This window comes from Lissotriton helveticus, chromosome 6 (genome assembly GCF_964261635.1).
Source record: "Lissotriton helveticus chromosome 6, aLisHel1.1, whole genome shotgun sequence".
NCBI lineage: Eukaryota > Metazoa > Chordata > Amphibia > Caudata > Salamandridae > Lissotriton > Lissotriton helveticus.
Genome location: NC_136067.1, coordinates 2,120,691,793 through 2,120,710,319, shown reverse-complemented (window position 1 = coordinate 2,120,710,319; position 18,527 = coordinate 2,120,691,793). Strand labels below are relative to the sequence as shown.

General features: G+C 46.9%; 1 protein-coding gene across 1 annotated transcript in view; it reads right to left on the bottom strand.

Annotated features, from left to right (window-relative positions):
* The window catches only part of LOC144763080 (uncharacterized), a 397,233-nt gene that overhangs the window by 62,404 nt on the left and 316,302 nt on the right, over positions 1 to 18,527 (bottom strand). The window contains exons 10-11 of the mRNA XM_078648381.1: positions 14,178 to 14,298; positions 10,792 to 10,813 (exon numbers count right to left, since the gene is read on the bottom strand). Of these exons, the coding sequence (XP_078504507.1) occupies positions 10,792 to 10,813; positions 14,178 to 14,298 (143 nt within the window). The remainder of the gene's footprint in view (positions 1 to 10,791; positions 10,814 to 14,177; positions 14,299 to 18,527) is intronic.

The following is an 18,527-nucleotide window of genomic DNA, read 5'->3' as shown; positions in this document are numbered from 1 at the left end:
ACCTAGCCTTACATCATTAGGAAACCAAAAGTGAAATGAACCAATGAAAAGTTTTATTAACAAGCCACATGACCTGTTACGCTTACGTTACGCGCTGCGCGCCGCGCCCCGGATCGCTTCCGGGGTGCTGCGCTTCGCGCCTCGGTTCGCGCTCCGGAACACTTCCGGGTGCGCTAACGCGCCGCGTCATAAGACGCATTACGCGGCAACGCGATACATCGCGCTTACGCGACGCGCCCCGTATCGCTTCCGGGGAGCTGCGCTTCGCGCTCCGGAGCACTTCCGGGTGCGCTAAAGCGGCGCGTCATAAGACGCATTACGCTACAACGCGATACGTCGCGCTTACGCGACGCGTCACGATGTTGTTTTCTAACGCGGCAGTTGCGCAAACGGAACGTTTACCGGTTCGCGGACCGGGTCGCGGCACCAAATTGAGCTAACGGGAAGCTACCTGGTGCGCGGACCAGTAGCGAAACAAAAAAAATATATATATATATATATATACATAAAAAATTATATTAAAAACATATAAAATATATTTTTCGATTTAAAGAAGAATAAATTTTAAAGCTTTTGATATTTGCTATTAAAAAACCATTGAAATTCACTGAAAAAACCATCGGTTATAGACCATATATAGTTAGGAATTAGCATTTACAAAACCTTGAAAATTCACTGAAAAAACCATAGGTTATACACCATATATAGTTAGGAATTAGCATTTACAAAACCTTATTTTACTCACACAAAACCATTGAAATTTGCATATATAGTTAGTTGCACTAACTATATATCGCGCACCCGCAATCCACTGCTGATCATGTCACATATTACATCATTCATGACATGGTCAGTGACATCACTGATGACATCACTGATGACATCTCAAATGACATCACTGATGACATCACTGATGACATCTCAAATGACATCACTGATGACATCCCTGATGACATCTCATTTGACATTACTGATCACATCACTGATGACATCATTCATGTGATAATACGATGAACCTCTTCAGACTCTAATATAACCTTAGATACACTCAGTGTAAACAGACACTCACAGACTGTCACTCATCCATGAAGTTACACACACACCTAGTCAGTCATACAATGAATCAATCACACCTCCATTTTCTCAACTATACAGTTATACACACCTTACTTATTCAAACATATACTAACACATATTTACTCTCTTATACAATCCCGGATACAAGTTCACAATGATCCATACAGCCACTCACACATTCACTGGCTCTTATGCACAGTTATTTATATATGTCAACTCTCAAATGTACTGTGTTTTACATATGTACTTACTTTGACATGTAGCACTGAGATATCCATTCACTCACCAATACACTCATGCACACAGTCAACCGCCCATACAGCTGTTTCCACATGCACTTTTGAACCCATACATCTAGTGAATCAACTGCTCACACATCTATGCACAGAGTCATACACCTCCCAGCCACCCACACACACACTCAGTCTCCCATACAAATACTTGGGCAACCAATCAATAACCCATATAGTTACTCATATAGCTACTGATCAACACATGCAGCAGCTTACAGAACAACAGACATACTGATACACACATTCAGACAGTTTAGTCACTAACCCATGCACTCAGTGAGACACATTTAATCACTCACTCATACAGTCAGTCATGCACCTACTAAATCCTTCATCCAGACACTTATAAATCCACTCATTCTTCAATATGTAAGACATATTTTAACTTTACAGAAACATACAGTCACTGGATGTAGTCATCAGTGATGTCATCAGTGATGTCATTTGAGATGTCATCAGTGATGTCATCAGTGATGTCACTGACCATGTCATGAATGATGTAATATGTGACATGATCAGCAGTGGATTGCGGGTGCGCGATATATAGTTAGTGCAACTAACTATATATGCGAATTTCAATGGTTTTGTGTGAGTAAAATAAGGTTTTGTAAATGCTAATTCCTAACTATATATGGTGTATAACCTATGGTTTTTTCAGTGAATATATATATATACACACCCACATTTCCTTAAAACCCTATAACAGTTCAACCCATACCAACCCTAAAATTGCCCCCTGGCACCCCAAAACCCATACCCACGCTGAACCCTAATATTACCCCTGGCCCCCAAAACCCATACCCGTCCTGAACCCTAAAATTACCCCATGGCACACCAAAACCCATTACTACCCTGAACCCTAAAATTACCCCTGGCACCCCAATCCCTAACCCACCCTGAACCCTAAAATGACTTCTTGGCACCCTAAAACCCACACCCACCCTGAACCCTAAAGTTACCCACTAGCACCCCAAAAAATTAACACTACAAACTTACACTACATTTGCATATTCAGAGGGGACTCTCCTCTTTGACGTTTCCATGTATGTAAGTCAAAAACAACATACACTTAGAGTAACCTAGATATGCAGGCAGTAGGTAATGCTGTGCTGAAGAATGCATTAAAATTACTGAAACTTACATAAAAAACGTCTGCCTGCTCTTCTGATACTATTCAGTTGAGTTGGGCTGATCAGCAGCACTGCGTCCTGGCATCCAGCCCCTCCCAAAGATCTCTCAGTGTAGATAGGTGTGGGTCAAATGTTTCCTGGTTTCTCCTTGCCTGTGTCTCCTCTGCTTCTGGTCGTTGGTGCCCTCGGATGCAAAAAGAGAAAGATCCATGGCCCTGTTCACCATTTATCTGGTGAGCAGCGCCGTGGATGTGAATTCCCTACAGGTGCACAGACAGCAGGGGGAAAGGGATGGCCAGTACAGGTGAAGCTTTTCCTTTGTAAATTAATTCCTGCTGCCCTCATAGCCCAGGGTTTGCTGTCTGTGCACTTGTATGTAATACACAACCAGACAAGTGAACAGACAGCAAACCCTGGGCTATGACTCCAGCAGAAATTCCTTTACAAAGTAAAAGCATCATCTGCACTGGCCGTCCCTTTCCCCTTGCTGTGTGCATCTTCCCGCTCCCAACCCATGCTGAACACATCAAGTGCTTCGGTGAAATCCCTGCCTTCAGGCAAGGATATCACCTCGCCGCCAGTAAAGGAAAACAAGAGGTGGGGTCAGGGGGTTCACTGAAACTGTTCAGAGGCTGGCTGGCTCGGGCTGCTGGGCCTCAGAAAGCATCATAAAAATGACATTATCAGCTCCGATGCGCAGCCTTCTTTCATCATTTCAGTGCGTGTCAAATTACCCCGGGCTGAAGAAGACGACGGGGGGGGGCTGAAGCCCGGTGAGCCCAATGGGTGTTGCGCGCCTGCTCACACATAAAACCAAGCACTCTGCTTCCAGGATTGTCGAGGCATATCATAGGAGTGGCTTATATGTGTATATGTGTCTATATGGTAAGGTAGATATAGGTATACTATATCTAAGTAAGGGGTGATTACACCACCTTACCCAGGATGTGTGAACAGACCTGTGGTGTCCGTTTGGAAGGCAAAGAAGGGGTGGCACAATACATGCTGCAGCCCCCTTTAGTCCTAGGGTGCACCTATGCCCTGGGAACCCATGGTACACTATACAGGGGCTCACAAGGGGGACCCAGTAACCAATCTGGTATGCACCTAAAGTGCATGGTATCAATTTAGAGAGAGAACAGCTGGCTGTGGGTCTGATTAGCAGTCCCACAGCCACATAAAAATCGAAAAACCAGAGAATCACAGCAAAAACGTGGGGCTGACCATAGGATGCAGACCCTAATCTCTTTTAGTTGTGCCTTCCTGATCATATGAAATTCTGTGGTTAGAACCCGATTCAAGTAAGTGCAAGGAGTATGGTACTCAGTGATTTTTTCATTATCAGATAACGGATCGCAGATACTTTTGCCTTGCACACTCCGTCGGACTCCTCAAAGCACTAGGGCTTGTTCTGACTTTGATAACACATCAAACAGATTATTTGCCTTGAGAAAGCCTTGGCCCTGTGGGCGAAACACATGTTGGCTGTTCTTTTAATTTGCAAACAATTAATAAGTGACAGGGTGGGCCGGCTGCATCCTCCATATAAGTGACGGAGGTGGTCCTGCTGCATCCTCAATATAAGTGACGCAGGTGGTCCTGCTGCATCCTCAAAATAAGTGACGCAGGTGGTCCTGCTGCATCCTCAATATAAGTGAAGCAGGTGGTCCTGCTGCATCCTGAATATAAGTGACGCAGGTTGTCCTGCTGCATCCTCCATATAAGTGACGGAGGTGATCCTGCTGCATCCTCACTATAAGTGACGCAGGTTGTCCTGCTGCATCCTCCATATAAGTGACGCAGGTTGTCCTGCTGCATCCTCCATATAAGTGACGCAGGTGGTCCTGCTGCATCCTCAATATAAGTGACACGGGTGGTCCTGCTGCATACCCATTATAGGTGATAGAGGTGGTTCTGCGGCATCCTCAATATTAGTGACACGGGTGGTCCTGCTGCATACCCATTATAGGTGATAAAGGTGGTCCTGCTGCATCCTCAATATAAGTGTCAGAGGTGACTCTGCTGGGATGTATGTCGTTACAATGCGTGGTATTACCACCCGTAACGTTACAAAGCAGGTTTTACAATGCAAGTCGTTACAACGACTTGCGTTGGGGGGCGCTGGATAGTGGAATAGTGTAATTTACTATTCCAACTCCAGTCCCCGTGGATAGTAGGGAAGGTGTTGGATAGTAAATTAAACTATTCCCTATCCTACAGCTCCCTCCAGCGCAAGTCGTTGTAATGACTTTCATTGTAAAACCTGCGTGGTAATGGTACCGCGTTGTAAAAGATTTGTGGTAAAGGATGTTCCCCCTCTGCTACATCCTCAATATAAGTGACGCAGGCGGTCCTGTTGCATCCTCAATATAAGTGACGCAGGCTGTCCTGCTGCATCCTCAATGTAAGTGACAGAGGTGGTCCTGCTGCATCCTCAATGTAAGTGACAGAGGTGGTCCTGCTGCATCCTCAATATAAGTGACAGAGGTGGTCCTGCTGCATCCTCAATATAAGTGACAGAGCTGGACCTGCTGCATCCTCAGTATAAGTGATGCAGGTGGTCCTGTTGCATCCTCAATATAAGTGACAGAGGTGCACCTGCTACTTCTTCAATATAAGTGGCAGAGGTGGTCCTTCTGCATCATCAATATAAGTGACAGAGTTGGTACTGCTGCATCCTCAGTATAAGTGATGCAGGTGGCCCTGCTGCATCCTCAGTATAAGTGACAGAGGTGACCCTGCAGCATCCTCAATATAAGTGACAGAGGTGGTCCTGCTGCATCCTCAGTATAAGTGACAGAGGTGACCCTGCAGCATCCTCAATATAAGTGACAGAGGTGGTCCTGGTGCATCATCAATATAAGTGACAGAGGTGGTCCTGCTGAATCCTCCATATAAGTAACGGAGCTGGTCCTGCTGCATCCTCAATATAAGTGACACAGGTGGTCCTGCTGCATCCTCAATATAAGTGACAGAGGTGACCCTGCTGCATCCTCAATATAAGTGACAGAGGTGCACCTGCTACATCTTCAATATAAGTGACAGAGTTGGTCCTGCAGCATCCTCAGTATAAGTGATGGTTGCACTGTGGGGCCATCTCTCCCACCAGGCGCGCAGCACCCAGACCGCCGAAGTGGCTCCTCCTCACTCAGCAGCCCAGAACACACCGTCGTCCACTCTGCAGGTGAGCCGCCCTCAGAATCACTCCAGGCCTTGCCGCAGGTGATTCAGTCATTGAGGCCACGAGGCAGCCTGTACCGAATCGCCACTTGCCTCGCAAAGAGTAAGTGCCTGGTGGAGTGAGGTATTCACAGCTTTTCAAAGAAATAGCATGTTCAGTGCCCTGTGGTCATGATGATTATACATCTTCAGCTGCCTGTGCGTGCCCTGTTTAACAGTTAAATTCTGAAGTCTCACATTGCAGTCAGAGTCAGTCTGTGCTGACCTCACTGGAGTGTTCAGTGACACTTGCATTAGTCTGCATTACATCGTTTTGGGTCCAGTCAGATGAGCAGCTGTGGTGCCGGTAAAACTTCTACTTTTATTAATACTTTCAGCGCAGAGCACTCAGCTGCGGCGTCACTAAGTTTGCAGAGCGTGTAGCTCTCTGACAGGCTGGTGTGAGATCTGGTGCTGCTGGGCGGCGCTCTGTGAAAGACGGCATTGAAGCATTGGGCTCATTCTCAGTGTATGGCATCACGCGTGATGTACACGGTCTTGTGCACTTCAGCGCGGCAAAATTTGCTAGTATTTTGCCGTTTTTAAAAGTAAATACAGACAAAGTAAATATATTTTTCTGTCTGTATTTACAGGTATAAATCCGTAGAAACGGAAAACCGGGAGCCCTAATTATAAGTGACCCAGGTGGCCCTGTTGTACCCTTAATATACATGACAAAGAAAATCCTGCTGCATCCTCAACATAATAGTCAGAGGTGGTCCTGCTCCATCCTCACTATAAGTGACATAGAAGGCCCTTCTGCGTCCTCAATATAAGTGACAGAGCTGATCCTGCTGCATCCTCAATATAAGTGACACTGGTGTTGCTGCATCTTTCAGCAACATTCGGCACCGGGCTGTGGTACCAGTTAGTTCTTTCGATTGGGTCCAACCCTTTCTGTCTGACACTGATCCAGGGCAGCGATAGGTCAGATGTGGTTAAGACACCGGACATCACTTGAGGACGGCCAAAGGGATCAGGCCCTCCCTATTGTGTTCAACAGATACTTACACCAGCCTTGGTTAAAACCAGGACTTCACATTTAGAGCTGAGCTGATGACCCAGAGCACTAGAGAAGAAGGCAGGTGAGGGGGGCCAATGTCTTCTACAGTAGTCATAGATACATGTATAGACGCTGTTTCAGCTGTATTCATTCTTTCTGTCACTCACTTTATCACTAATTAAATGATAACCAGTCATTACATTATGATTTTTCTCACCTTCCTGCCTGCCCAAACATGCTCTAATTATTCCAAATTTCCACTTTTTGTTTCTTTTACTCAGTTTCCATCCTGTGTGAAGGATGCTTGTATTTATTCCTTCCATGTCAATACAACCAGCCATCTTGCTGTAAATTCTGATGCATACAATCTTCTGTATGGTGCTCTGACGTACAGGGAGTCTGATCTGCATTATCAAACTGTAAATACAATTTAAAAATGAATGTAGGTATTGGTTTTACAAATTTACATCTACAACCTTAGTTTTACTAAACGTCCATACACTTACAATCCTGAGAAGAAATAGTACAGCAAACAAACTCCGAACAACCGCGCAGTACACAAGGACGCCATCCGCAACCACGACCACCACAACAGGGCCGCCAAGAGAACCTCGTTCAAAGACCACCTCGACAACAACGCACACAATAGCAAGGAGCTCTTCAGCATCTTGAAGGAACTCTCCAACCCCAGCTCCAACACCATCAACATCCAGCCGTCGCAAGCCCTGTGCGACGCCCTCGCCACCTTCTTCCACCACAAGATAGCAGACATCCACAACTGCTTCAGCACCTATGTTGTGATTGTATCTAGGACCCTATTTAAATATTCCCGATTCATGCCCTTATGTGGTTATAACAAAACATATCCTTATAAAGGCATAAGAATCATATCCATATTTAGTCTTAGCCAATGCAGTCCAAATACGGCAAGGCTACTCCCATAGACTCCTAGAAAGTACAACGCGTTCTTTAAACAAACCAAGCCTCCAGCAGCCCGGGAAATCCCCCTGCTTTTGTTTTGATTTGAACAAGAACTCCTGGAGTCCAGAAAGAACTGTAAGTTCTTAGTGACGTCTTATGTCCAACCTTACGTCAAACTCGGCACCTTTCAGGTATAAATATACCAACGTTGCCTTAAGCAAACACACGGTGGTTTGGAGCAGAGCGGCCATCTACTTGCCTGACCCCCAGCTGATGCGAGTGCCGAAGGAAGCTGACCCTCCCACTTGACGCACTGAGAGAGACGCTGTCTTTTCTCCTGCCGAGAAATTCCAGCTCCGGTGTTTCCAGTCACCCTTGCGGGTTGCTGGGAGATCGAGTCCTGAGAGAGAGATACAAGACCTCCTTCATTCTATAAACCAAGGTACGGAGCTGATTAAAACTTTAAGAAAATTCTTAATTCAGATTCTTGGCAAAAACTAACTTAACTTAAAACTGCAACTTACTAACTCCTTCCCACGTATTAGGCTTAGGTCAGGTACACCGGAGTAGGCGTATCTTAGAAGCACCAGCTGAGTACGGTTAGTCAATGATTTTATGTATGTATATATTTTATCCGTTTTAAAGTATCATATGGCTCAGAAACCATATTGATGCTTTTAAAGTATTATTTCATAATACCCCTTTTACTGTACGCACTTTACTTCATGATAAGTATTGCAATTGTGGCAATTCATTTCTCTTGCATGAGAAAGAAGACTGCTCAATAAATAACAACTTTTATTGAAAACGCCCGTCTCTCTATTTCTCTGCACTCCTGGTGAAATTAAGCATGTACAATTGACTGAGTGAAATAGCTGTCCATTGTTTTCACACGACTCTGGAGATATACTCCTTATTATTATTATTATTATTACTTATTCTTGGGGGAGTAAAGTTGTCATGTTTATGTGGTTGTCAGAAACTAATCCCTTTTTGTCTAAATCAGGAAAGTTAACTCATTCCTGTTCATTCGAGAAAGTTTCTAGTGACCTCTGAGCTAGCTGGCATTTTAATTAAGTCTAACATATTCAGTAGAGACCTAGTCGACCTCAGTCCTACGTCTAAACTGCCTTTTATGTTATTCCAATGCGCAGAGCCTATTGGGAATATAGGAACTATACTACACCTAGACAGCACCAACAGACACCAACACAAAAGACCCTCCGCACACCATCGACCACGGCCCCCTGCTATCCTGGGCCAGCGTGAGCGTTGATGACACCATCAAGACCATGAGCACAATCGGCTCTCCGTCAGACCCATTCCCGCACCACGTCTTCAACAAAGCAAGGAGCTCCATCGCACCCGACCTCCGCAACATCATCAATCTCTCCCTCGAGACCGCGACCGTCCCAGAGAGCTTAAAACAGGCCGAGATCAATGCCCTACTGAAAAAACCCAAGGCAGACCCAAGAAACCTCAAGAACTTCCGGCACATCTCTCTGCACCCCTTCCCGGCTAAGGTTATTGAGAAAGTCATCAACAGACAGCTAACCCGATACTTCGAAGAAAACAGAATCCTGGACCCTTGCCAATCAGCGTTCCACAGCAACCACAGCACCGAGACTGCCCTCATCACCGCCACCGACATCAGGATCCTGCTGGACAACGGTGGACCGCAGCACTCTTCCTCCTAGACCTCTCCGCCACCTTCTACACCGTCTGCTAACACACACAACGCGCACACCTCCATGCTGCAGGGATCCAAGACAAGGCTCTGGAATGGACCACCTCCTTCCTCTCTGGCAGAACCCAGAGCATCCGCCTCCCCCCATTCCACTCCAACGCCTCCTAGATCATCTACGGCGTACCCCAGGGATCCTCCCTCAGCCCGACACTGTTCGACATTTACATGGCCTGCTCGCACAAGTCACCCGACAGCACAACCTTAAAATAATCTCCTACGCCAACGACACTCAACGGATCCTCTCCCTCACCAAGGACCCCATCACCTCCAAAGCCAACCTCCTCCAAGGAATGAAGGCCGACGCCGACTGGATGAAGGCCAACCATCTGAAGCTGAACTCGGACAAGACAGAGGTCCTCATCCTCGACTCCAACCCCTCAGCCTGGGACAACTCCTGGTGGCCGACGGCACTGGGAGCAGCCCGACACCCACCGACCATGCAAGCAACCTGGGAATCATCCTCGACTCAACGCTCTCAATGACCAAGCAAGTCAACGCAGTCTCCTCCTCCTGCTTCAACACCCTCCGCATGCTCCGCAAGATCTACAGATGGTTCCCGACAGATACAAGAAAGACAGTCACTCAGGCCCTCGTCAGTAGCAGCCTCGATAAAGCGGGAGCCCCGACCAAGCTCATCAAATGACTACAACACGTCCAAAACGCCTTGGCACGACTGATGCTCGACGTACCATGCCACGACCACATCACACCCCACCTGAGAAACCTCCACTGGCTCCCCGTCAACAAGAGACTATCCTTCAAGCTCCTCATCCACGCACACAAGGCACTCCACAAGACCGGCCCAGCCTACCTCAACAGACGGCTCTCCTTCTACATCCCCAACCGCCAGCTACGCTCCGCCGGCCTCCCACTCGCCACCGTTCCGCGCATCCGAAGAACAACCACTGGCGGTAGATCCTTCTCCCACCTTGCCGCCAAGACATGGAACACCCTCCCACTGAGCCTACGACAGACCCAAGACCTGCTGACCTTCAGGAGGATGCTCAAGACCTGGCTGTTTGATCAGTAGCACCCCCCCAGCGCCTTGAGACCCTCGCGGGTATGTAGTGCGCTTTACAAGTTGACTGATTGATTGATTGATTGATGTTGTTGGAGTGCACGGCAGCTCTCATTCCTCATTCCTCATTTTACACTGACCTGTTTGATAGATGGTTTTGATAGTAATGTTTCATCTTGGGCTACATTCTTCCCCCGTACCTCCCCCCCACCTGATAGCTCCTCAAACAGGATTCTGATAACTAACCTTGAAATCTGCATAAAAAACCAAACACATGGAGGAGAGATGCAGCACTCATAGTCAATGAATTGAGAGGGAAATACTAAATGCAGAAGATACAGAAAAGACCCCTCTCCTACCCCTCCCCCACCTCTTCTCCTTACCTGATCTTCTGCAGCCGGGTGTCTGGGTGCTTCAGGGTATCACAGATCAGGGATGCACCAGCATCACCCAGTTTATTGTGACCCAAATCCAGTTCCAGCAAAGAGCGGTTGGAGTGAAGGGAAGCGGCCAGAGCTGCACAGGAAGCAGCGGTTATCCAACAGCCACGGAGGCTAAGCGGGTGCGAGAAAGAGGGAATTAAATCATTAATAATGCCAAGGATTTATTACTCAAAGTATTCAAAACAAGATAAAAATAACCAGAACAGCAGCTGTCATGGCCCAGAACTCTCTGATCTGAGGTGGACAAGAAACACTTTACCCCTCCCACTGTCACCTGGTTTCAGTTCTGATGTGGGAACGCAGGGCAGCATTCACTCCTAGTTGTACACCGACCTGTCTGGTAGATGGTTTTGATAGCAATGTTTCATCTTAGGCTAAATTCACCCCCCCAACCTGATAGCGCCTCAAACAGGCTTCTGAGAACTAACCTAGAAATCTGCATGAAAAAGACAAACCTATGGAGGAGAGATGCTGCACTCACATTCAATGAATACAGAAGGAAAAAAATACAGATGAAACAGAAAAGCCCCTCCCCCTATCCCCCTGATCCTTACCAGATCTTCTGCAGCCGGGTGCCTGTGTGCTTCAGGGAATCACAGATCAGGGATGCACCAGCGTCACCCAGGTGATTGTGCCTTAAGTCCAGGTCCAGCAAAGAGTGATTGGTGCGAAGGGCAGCGGCCAGATTTGCACAGGAAGCACTGGTTATCCAACAGACACTGAGGCTAAGAAGGTGCGATAAAGAGATAGCGAGGGGATTAAACCATTAACAATTCTATTGATAGAGAAAAGTCACGCCCATCCCCCCGCTCCATACTTGATCTTCTGTAGCCGGGTGTCTGGTCGCTTCAGGGCATCACAGAGCAGGGATGCACCAGCGTCACCCAGATAATTGTCCCTCAAGTCCAGTTCCAGCAAAGAGCGGCTGGAGCGAAGGGCGGCGGCCAGAGCTGCACAGGAAGCGCCGGTTATCCCTTTGAGGCTAAGCAGGTGCGACAACAAAAAGAGAGGGGATTAAATCATTAATAATTCTAATGATTAATGACTAAAAAATATTATAAACAAGGTATAAATAGTCAGAAGAGGAGCTGTCATGGCCCAGAACTCTCTGATCCGAGGTGCACAAGAACACTTTAACCCTCCCCCTGTCACCTGGTTTCAGTCCTGATGTTGTTGGAACTCAGAGCAGCACTCACTCCTAGGTTTACACTGAGCTGTTTGGTAGATAGTTTTGATTGTAATGTTTCATCTTGGGCTAAATTCACCCACGCTCCCCCACTGCAACCAATGAATAGACACAGCTGGACATAGGCACCCATAATCCACAGGAAATTAAACTTATGGCAGCAGGAGGGAAGGCTTCTTAAAATCTGCAGCCTTTTCGGGACTTCTTCTACTCCGTTCACTCGGGGTGCTGATAGCGCCTAAAACAGGCTTCAGAGAACTGACCTTGAAATCCACATGAAAGATAAACACACGGAGTAGAGATGCTGCATTCATATTCAATTAAAACAGAGAAAAAAAATGCAGATGATACAGAAAAGCCCCCCACCCTCTGCTCCTTACCGGATCTTCTGCAGCCGGGTGTCTGGGTGCTTCAGGGCGTCACAGATCAGGGATACTTCAGCGTCACCCAGTTTTTTGTCACTCAAGTCCAGTGTCAGCAAAGAGCGGCTGGAGCGAAGGGCAGTGACCAGAGCTGCACCGGAAGCACCGGTTATCCCACACCAAGAGAGGCTAAGAAGGCGCAATAAAGAGAAAGCGAGGGATTAAAACATTAATAATTCTACTGATTTATTACTCAAACTATTAAAAACAAGGTATAAATAATCGGAAAAGCAGCTGTCATGGCCCAGACTCTCTGATCTGAGAAGTACAAGAAACACTTTAACTCCTCCCAATGTATAAATTTATGGAGGACTTACGACTTAAAACTAATTACCTTAAGTCCCACATTATGACAGGTGGCCCGCCAAAGAATAAGAAATCAAAAGCACACCGTATCAAGGATTATTCTTTAGGAAAAGTGGATCAGTTTTGTTACCTTGGCTTCCTGTTGGACAACCAACTGACTTGGGGACCACTTATAAAAGCACATATACAATCCCTTAGTAGGGCAGCTCATGGGATAGATTCCTTCAGTAGATGTTTAGGACACAGTCATATTAGGTATGTTTTACATCTTTACAATGCAAAGTGTCTGCCCACTGTGGAGTTTGGTGCGGAAATCTGGGGATACAAGCCGTGCCATTCAATTCAAGTTGCTGAAAACAAAAAGTTTAAGAAAGCTATTAAGAATCCTCCAGAGTGTCCCAGAGGAATTTCTCTGTGAAGAAATGGGAGCAGATTTTATAACTGATTATATGACTCCGTCCAAAACTTCTTTGATTCCCAATATATCGTAAGAGTGAATTGGAATTTAACAGAAGGATTGTGATTGATTTCATGAATTTGGAACTAAGTCATCACATACTTTGGTTTAATTACGTTAAACAACTCTGGTGGAGTTGGGTAAACCTCAGTTGTTTAGCCCCCAGAGCTACTTAGTAAATCAGACACAGGCTGGGTGGAAGAGGCTTTTAAACTAACTACTGGTGAAGCTAGGCTACAAGTAGCTCAATCCAAAGATGGTTATAAACATTTTGTAATAGTGAAATCCCATCATAGAAGACTATTGTAGGAAGCTGGCTTAGTATATGGTGCACACTTATTTAAGGAAGCACCCTGCCCTAATCCAGACAACCCTTACTGTGATTTTAGTGGTCTTAGACAAGCTTAGAAAGCTCTCCAAGTGGTAGCTGTGGAGAGCAGCCCTCAGGCTTAGTCTAGGAGGAGTGCAAAGCAACTTGTTTTACCAGTACTAATCATATAGTGTAGGTTAAGTGAAATAGAACAACACCATGTAGTTATGAAAATATGTATTTATTATAAACACTCACTAACAAATTGCAATATCTCCTTCTCAGAGATATAATCACAATACACACAGTGCTTCAATAATAGAACATGTAAGTAGCACAAATACACAGTGGTCTCCAGGGGGAGATCAGACCATATACTAATAAACTGGAATGCGAACCACAACCTAAGTCTAGACTGGACCCAGAAGATGTAGAAGAGCTAGGGTCCCAAGGAACCACCCAAGGTAAGTACCAAAGAACCCCACGGAAGCTGTGTGCAGAGTGGGAACACGACCGCGTGCTCAATACAAGTCAATGGGTAAGACGTGGTTGCAGTTTTTAAGAAGATGGACCCTTCCGAGAGGACCCTGAAGATGGAAAGTTAGAGAGTTACCCCACCCGCTGTTAACCCAGGAACCAGGATACCTACACCAGGGAAGCTGGGTGCATAGGTTCGAAGCGACATCGTAAACCACCGTAGACCACAATGGAGGACTTCAGTGAAGATGCTACTGGCAAAGAAATTGAAATATTCCGGTGGAGGTACCTGCAAGTAGAGGGGACAGAGTCTATGCCACTCAAGAGTGACCAGGAGGCACGAAGATGCATGCCAACCGATGTCAAAAGATGCAGGAGAGTTGACAGTGACCTTGGTGCTGCAGCTGTGCGCACCAGGTGATGCTGTAGAAGACCTGGAGCTGTTCACGAGCTATCTCACATTGGATGTCAAGAGCCAGGTAGTCAGTGTCCGGCAGGAGCACCAACAAGCCTTGGCAGCTGCAACAAATGTAGCACACAAAAAAGATGCAGTATCAAGACCAGCAAGACCCAAGGGACTGAACATTGTCAGGTAAGTTAGAGTAGGCATGAGCAAACAGGGGAGCCCAGTGGAGCCAAAGAAGACCCTTGAGGTCCCCCAGGCCGGAGACACCTTCACACCAAGGGAGATTCCTTCAGGTGTCTTAGATGTCCACAGGTCTGGTGAAGAACCTGTATGGAGCTCAAGCCCAGATGATGCAGAAGACCGGCAGGACGATGAGACCAGGAGCAGCATGAATCTTTCCAGTTGCAGTCTCGGTTCCCAAAGCGAAGTCCAGAGTGCCCAGACGGTTGAAGATGAAGTGGTTTCAGATCAGAATCTTGTCTCACGACGAATCTGAAGAGCCACCCACAGGTAATCCCTTAAGTAACTTAAGGAAAGGGTTGGGGCTATTCAGTGGTCCCTCCCAGAGGAGGGTCTCGGCAGAGGAGAGGATAATCCCATGTCCTTTGTCCAGTTTCGGACCAGAGCGGGAGCCAACGGCTCCCAGAACAGGTTTTAACTAGAGTCTGCAAGGAGGGCACCAAATGTGCCTTTCAAAGCAGTCTGGTGGTGCTGGAAAGTGCCCCACCCAGCCTAATACACTAAGTCATGTCTGGGAGGTGGTAACACCTCCCTGTGACAGGAATGCAGGAGGGCAGAATCATGTCTGTGGTCTGCAGCAGCAATAGCTTGCTGTCAGACTCTGGAAGACTGGTACCGGGAGCACTGAGGGCTTCCAGGAGGAGCCCCACAGGGCATGGAATCAAACCTCCAAAACCGTTCACTGTGTTGGAGGTATGTATCTCTACATATCGTAATGGGTGATGCACTTACAATGCCTGGAAAATGGACTTTGGGAATTGGAGGGATGTCTGGCTCATACAGGGGCACCCTCACACTTATAACTGAGCACCCTGCCTTCAGAGTTGACAGCCCTGCTTTAGGGGTGATTTCAGCACCTTGCGACCCTCACGGGTGAGTAGCGCGTGTACAATCCCCTTATTGATTTATAGGTTCTAAGTGTAGTGACCTCAGACATAATAAAACATATCTCTCGTAAGTGGTGCTATCGCCAACTTACACAGGCTGCAATGGCAGGTCTGAAATCAAAATTTGGGTGGTCTCACATGGGTGGCATAATACATGCTGCAGCCCATGGGGGACCTCTGGGTATCTATGCCCTGGGTACCTTAGTACCATATACTAGGAACTGACAAGAGTACACCGGTACCCAATCTGGGGAGTACCTAAGAACTCACCATGGTCCAATTTAGGGAGGAAGCACAGAGACTGGGGTCCTGATTAGCAGGATCCCAGTCAGACTAGTCTAAAACACACTGACACCAGGCAAAAAGTGGGGGTAACCATGCTAGAAGGATCCTCCCTTGCTACAACTGCTAACTTACTTCCATTTAAAACTGTTTCCACAGCTGTTGATGGGGTGGCATAAGCCATTAGACCGTCCTTTTTGCACAAGTGACAGGATTTCTGCACCGGACACTTTGCATACTGTTTTTATTTCTCCTAACAGGTCAGCCTTAAGATATAAGTATATTCTCTGCCTGTTGTATCAAGCGAGATCTGCCTTACTTTACTTCCAAATTTTGGATTCACTGGAAACTTGTTGCTTTTTATCCTGGTTTTTGGCAGGTGTGTATCTTGCTAACTTGAGAAATTAACTGTGACAGTGAGCTACTTTATAAATGTTCTGTTCATGTAAATTGGTTAAAATTCGATTGGATTATTGGTTTTAGGTGGTCCTTATTATTCCCTACTTACATAGCGACCCTTATAAGGAGGTTTTTGTTTGTTAGGTTTTATTAGGATAAGCCCTGGCGCCATTTATATAGCATTTTTAACATGTTTTTTCCTGTACATAGGTATGTTTAGCAATGCATTTTATCTTTTCAAAGGCTGCACTTTAAAAATGTGCTGTATTTTAATTTAGATATGTCTGCAAATGAAATTAAGATACAAGATGATTTGTGGATGTCAACTAGGAGAAGACAGAGGCCCCCCCCCGACAGACCACGCCCCGAACCTCAGCATCATTCTAGACTCCTCTCTCACCATGCCTCGCCAGATCGATGCCATTGCCTCCACCTGCTTCCACTCCCTCCGCATCCTCAGCAAGACTTTAAAATGGATCCCATCGAAGCCAGAAGGACCGTCACCCACTCGCTCATAACCCGCAGACTGGACTACAGCCTCGCCCCCTACCCTGGAATCAACAAATCCCTATCACATAGATTCCAGACCATCCAGAACGCCGCAGCCAGACTCTTCTTTGGCCCCCCACAACATGAGCACTTGACCTAGTAGCTGCGAGGCCTCCACTGGCTCCCCGTCGAGAAGAGAGTAACCTTCAAGCTACTCACCCATGCCTACAAATCCTTTCACAACATCAGACTCAAATTCCTCAATGAAAAAGGCTCTTTCTACGTACCCAAAAGAAATCTCTGCTCCGATGACCTACCCTAGCCGAGACCCCGTGCATCTGCAGAACTAGAGCAGGTAGAAGAGCCAAGGCCTGGAACGAGCTGCCAGTCAACATCAGACGCTCCCCTACCCTGCACATCTTCAGGAAAAGCCTCAAGACGTGGCTTTTCCGCTGATCCGGGGCCTGGAGCTGCACCCCGTTCCACCCTCTGCCCTCCCCCCCCTCCCTCTTCCCCCAGCGCCTTGAGACCCTCACGGGTGAGTAGCGTGCTTTCAAAGCACCTGATTGATTGATTGATGTTTTATTTCTACGTGTGCTTTTATAGCCAATTTAGGCTAAATAAAGAATGTGTTTATTCATTGATTGAACTCCTCTCACTGTCACCTGGCTGGTAAGTCAGGGGCTGTCAAACATTCTCCTTTAGAAGTGAGAAAAGTAGGTGAATCAGGTCCATTGACATAATTTTTGTTACACACCCGGGTACAGAAAAGATCCTTGGTGTATACGTACTGGGCCTCATAGAGAGCAGCCCACCCAGGGACGCTGGAACTTAACGGAGCACAGCACCCACAATAAAAAACAACAACCAAAGGGCATCACTACATGAACTTCACTGAGGGTACTTGTGAATTCAGTTCTCTTACACATGCGGAATTTGTCTTTTCCTACTCCAAGAATGGGTTCTTTCCAATCCCAAAGATGGCCGATCTCCCTGGCTGTGTCTGCCCTTGTAGAGAGTCATCCTCATGGAGTCGGTTCATGGAGCCGACTTCATTGCTGCGAATACTGCAGAATATTCAGACTAGGAAGAGAAAGGCAGACCCTGTTAGTAGTCTTTTTCCAAGGATGGGAGGGTGTCCCCCAGTGCAGCTCTCTTGGGTCTCCCCATGAAGTACAGAGAAGAGGAGTTGAGGGGAGGGCACCAGGGCAGGGTGAGCCGGAGTCGGGGAGTGTCCCCCAGTGCAGCTCTCTTGGGTCTCCCCATGGAGTACAGAGACGAGGAGTTGAGGGGACAGCACCAGGGCTGAGTGAGTTGCAGAGAGGCTGATGACAACTTAGGTATTGTTATTCTTATTGTTAATGCCAGATTGATTCTTATTCTGTGCACAGGCTTGGGGTCTTAAGGGGGGTGAAGGGGTCTCTCCAGGAAGAGGAACTTATGTTTTCACATTTGTTTTATAGTTTACCCGAACATGGACAAGGCAAGATATTTAACCTGTGTTGTGGAGACACCTCCTGGAAAGGGGAACCGTAGGAAAGTAGGATCTGCTTTCATGGTTACCCCCACTTTTAGCTGGTGTTCTACTGTGTTTCTGACTAGTCTGACTGGGATCCTGCTAACCAGGACCCCAGTCTCTGTGCTTCCTCCCTAAATTGGCAATGGTGAGCACTTTGGTACAATCCTATTTGGCTACTGGTACACCCTTCTAAGTACCTAGTATATGGTAATGATGTACCTAGGGCATAGGTGCACCAGCGGTCCCCCATGGGCTACAGCATGTATTATGTCACCCATGAGGGACCCTCCAAGCCC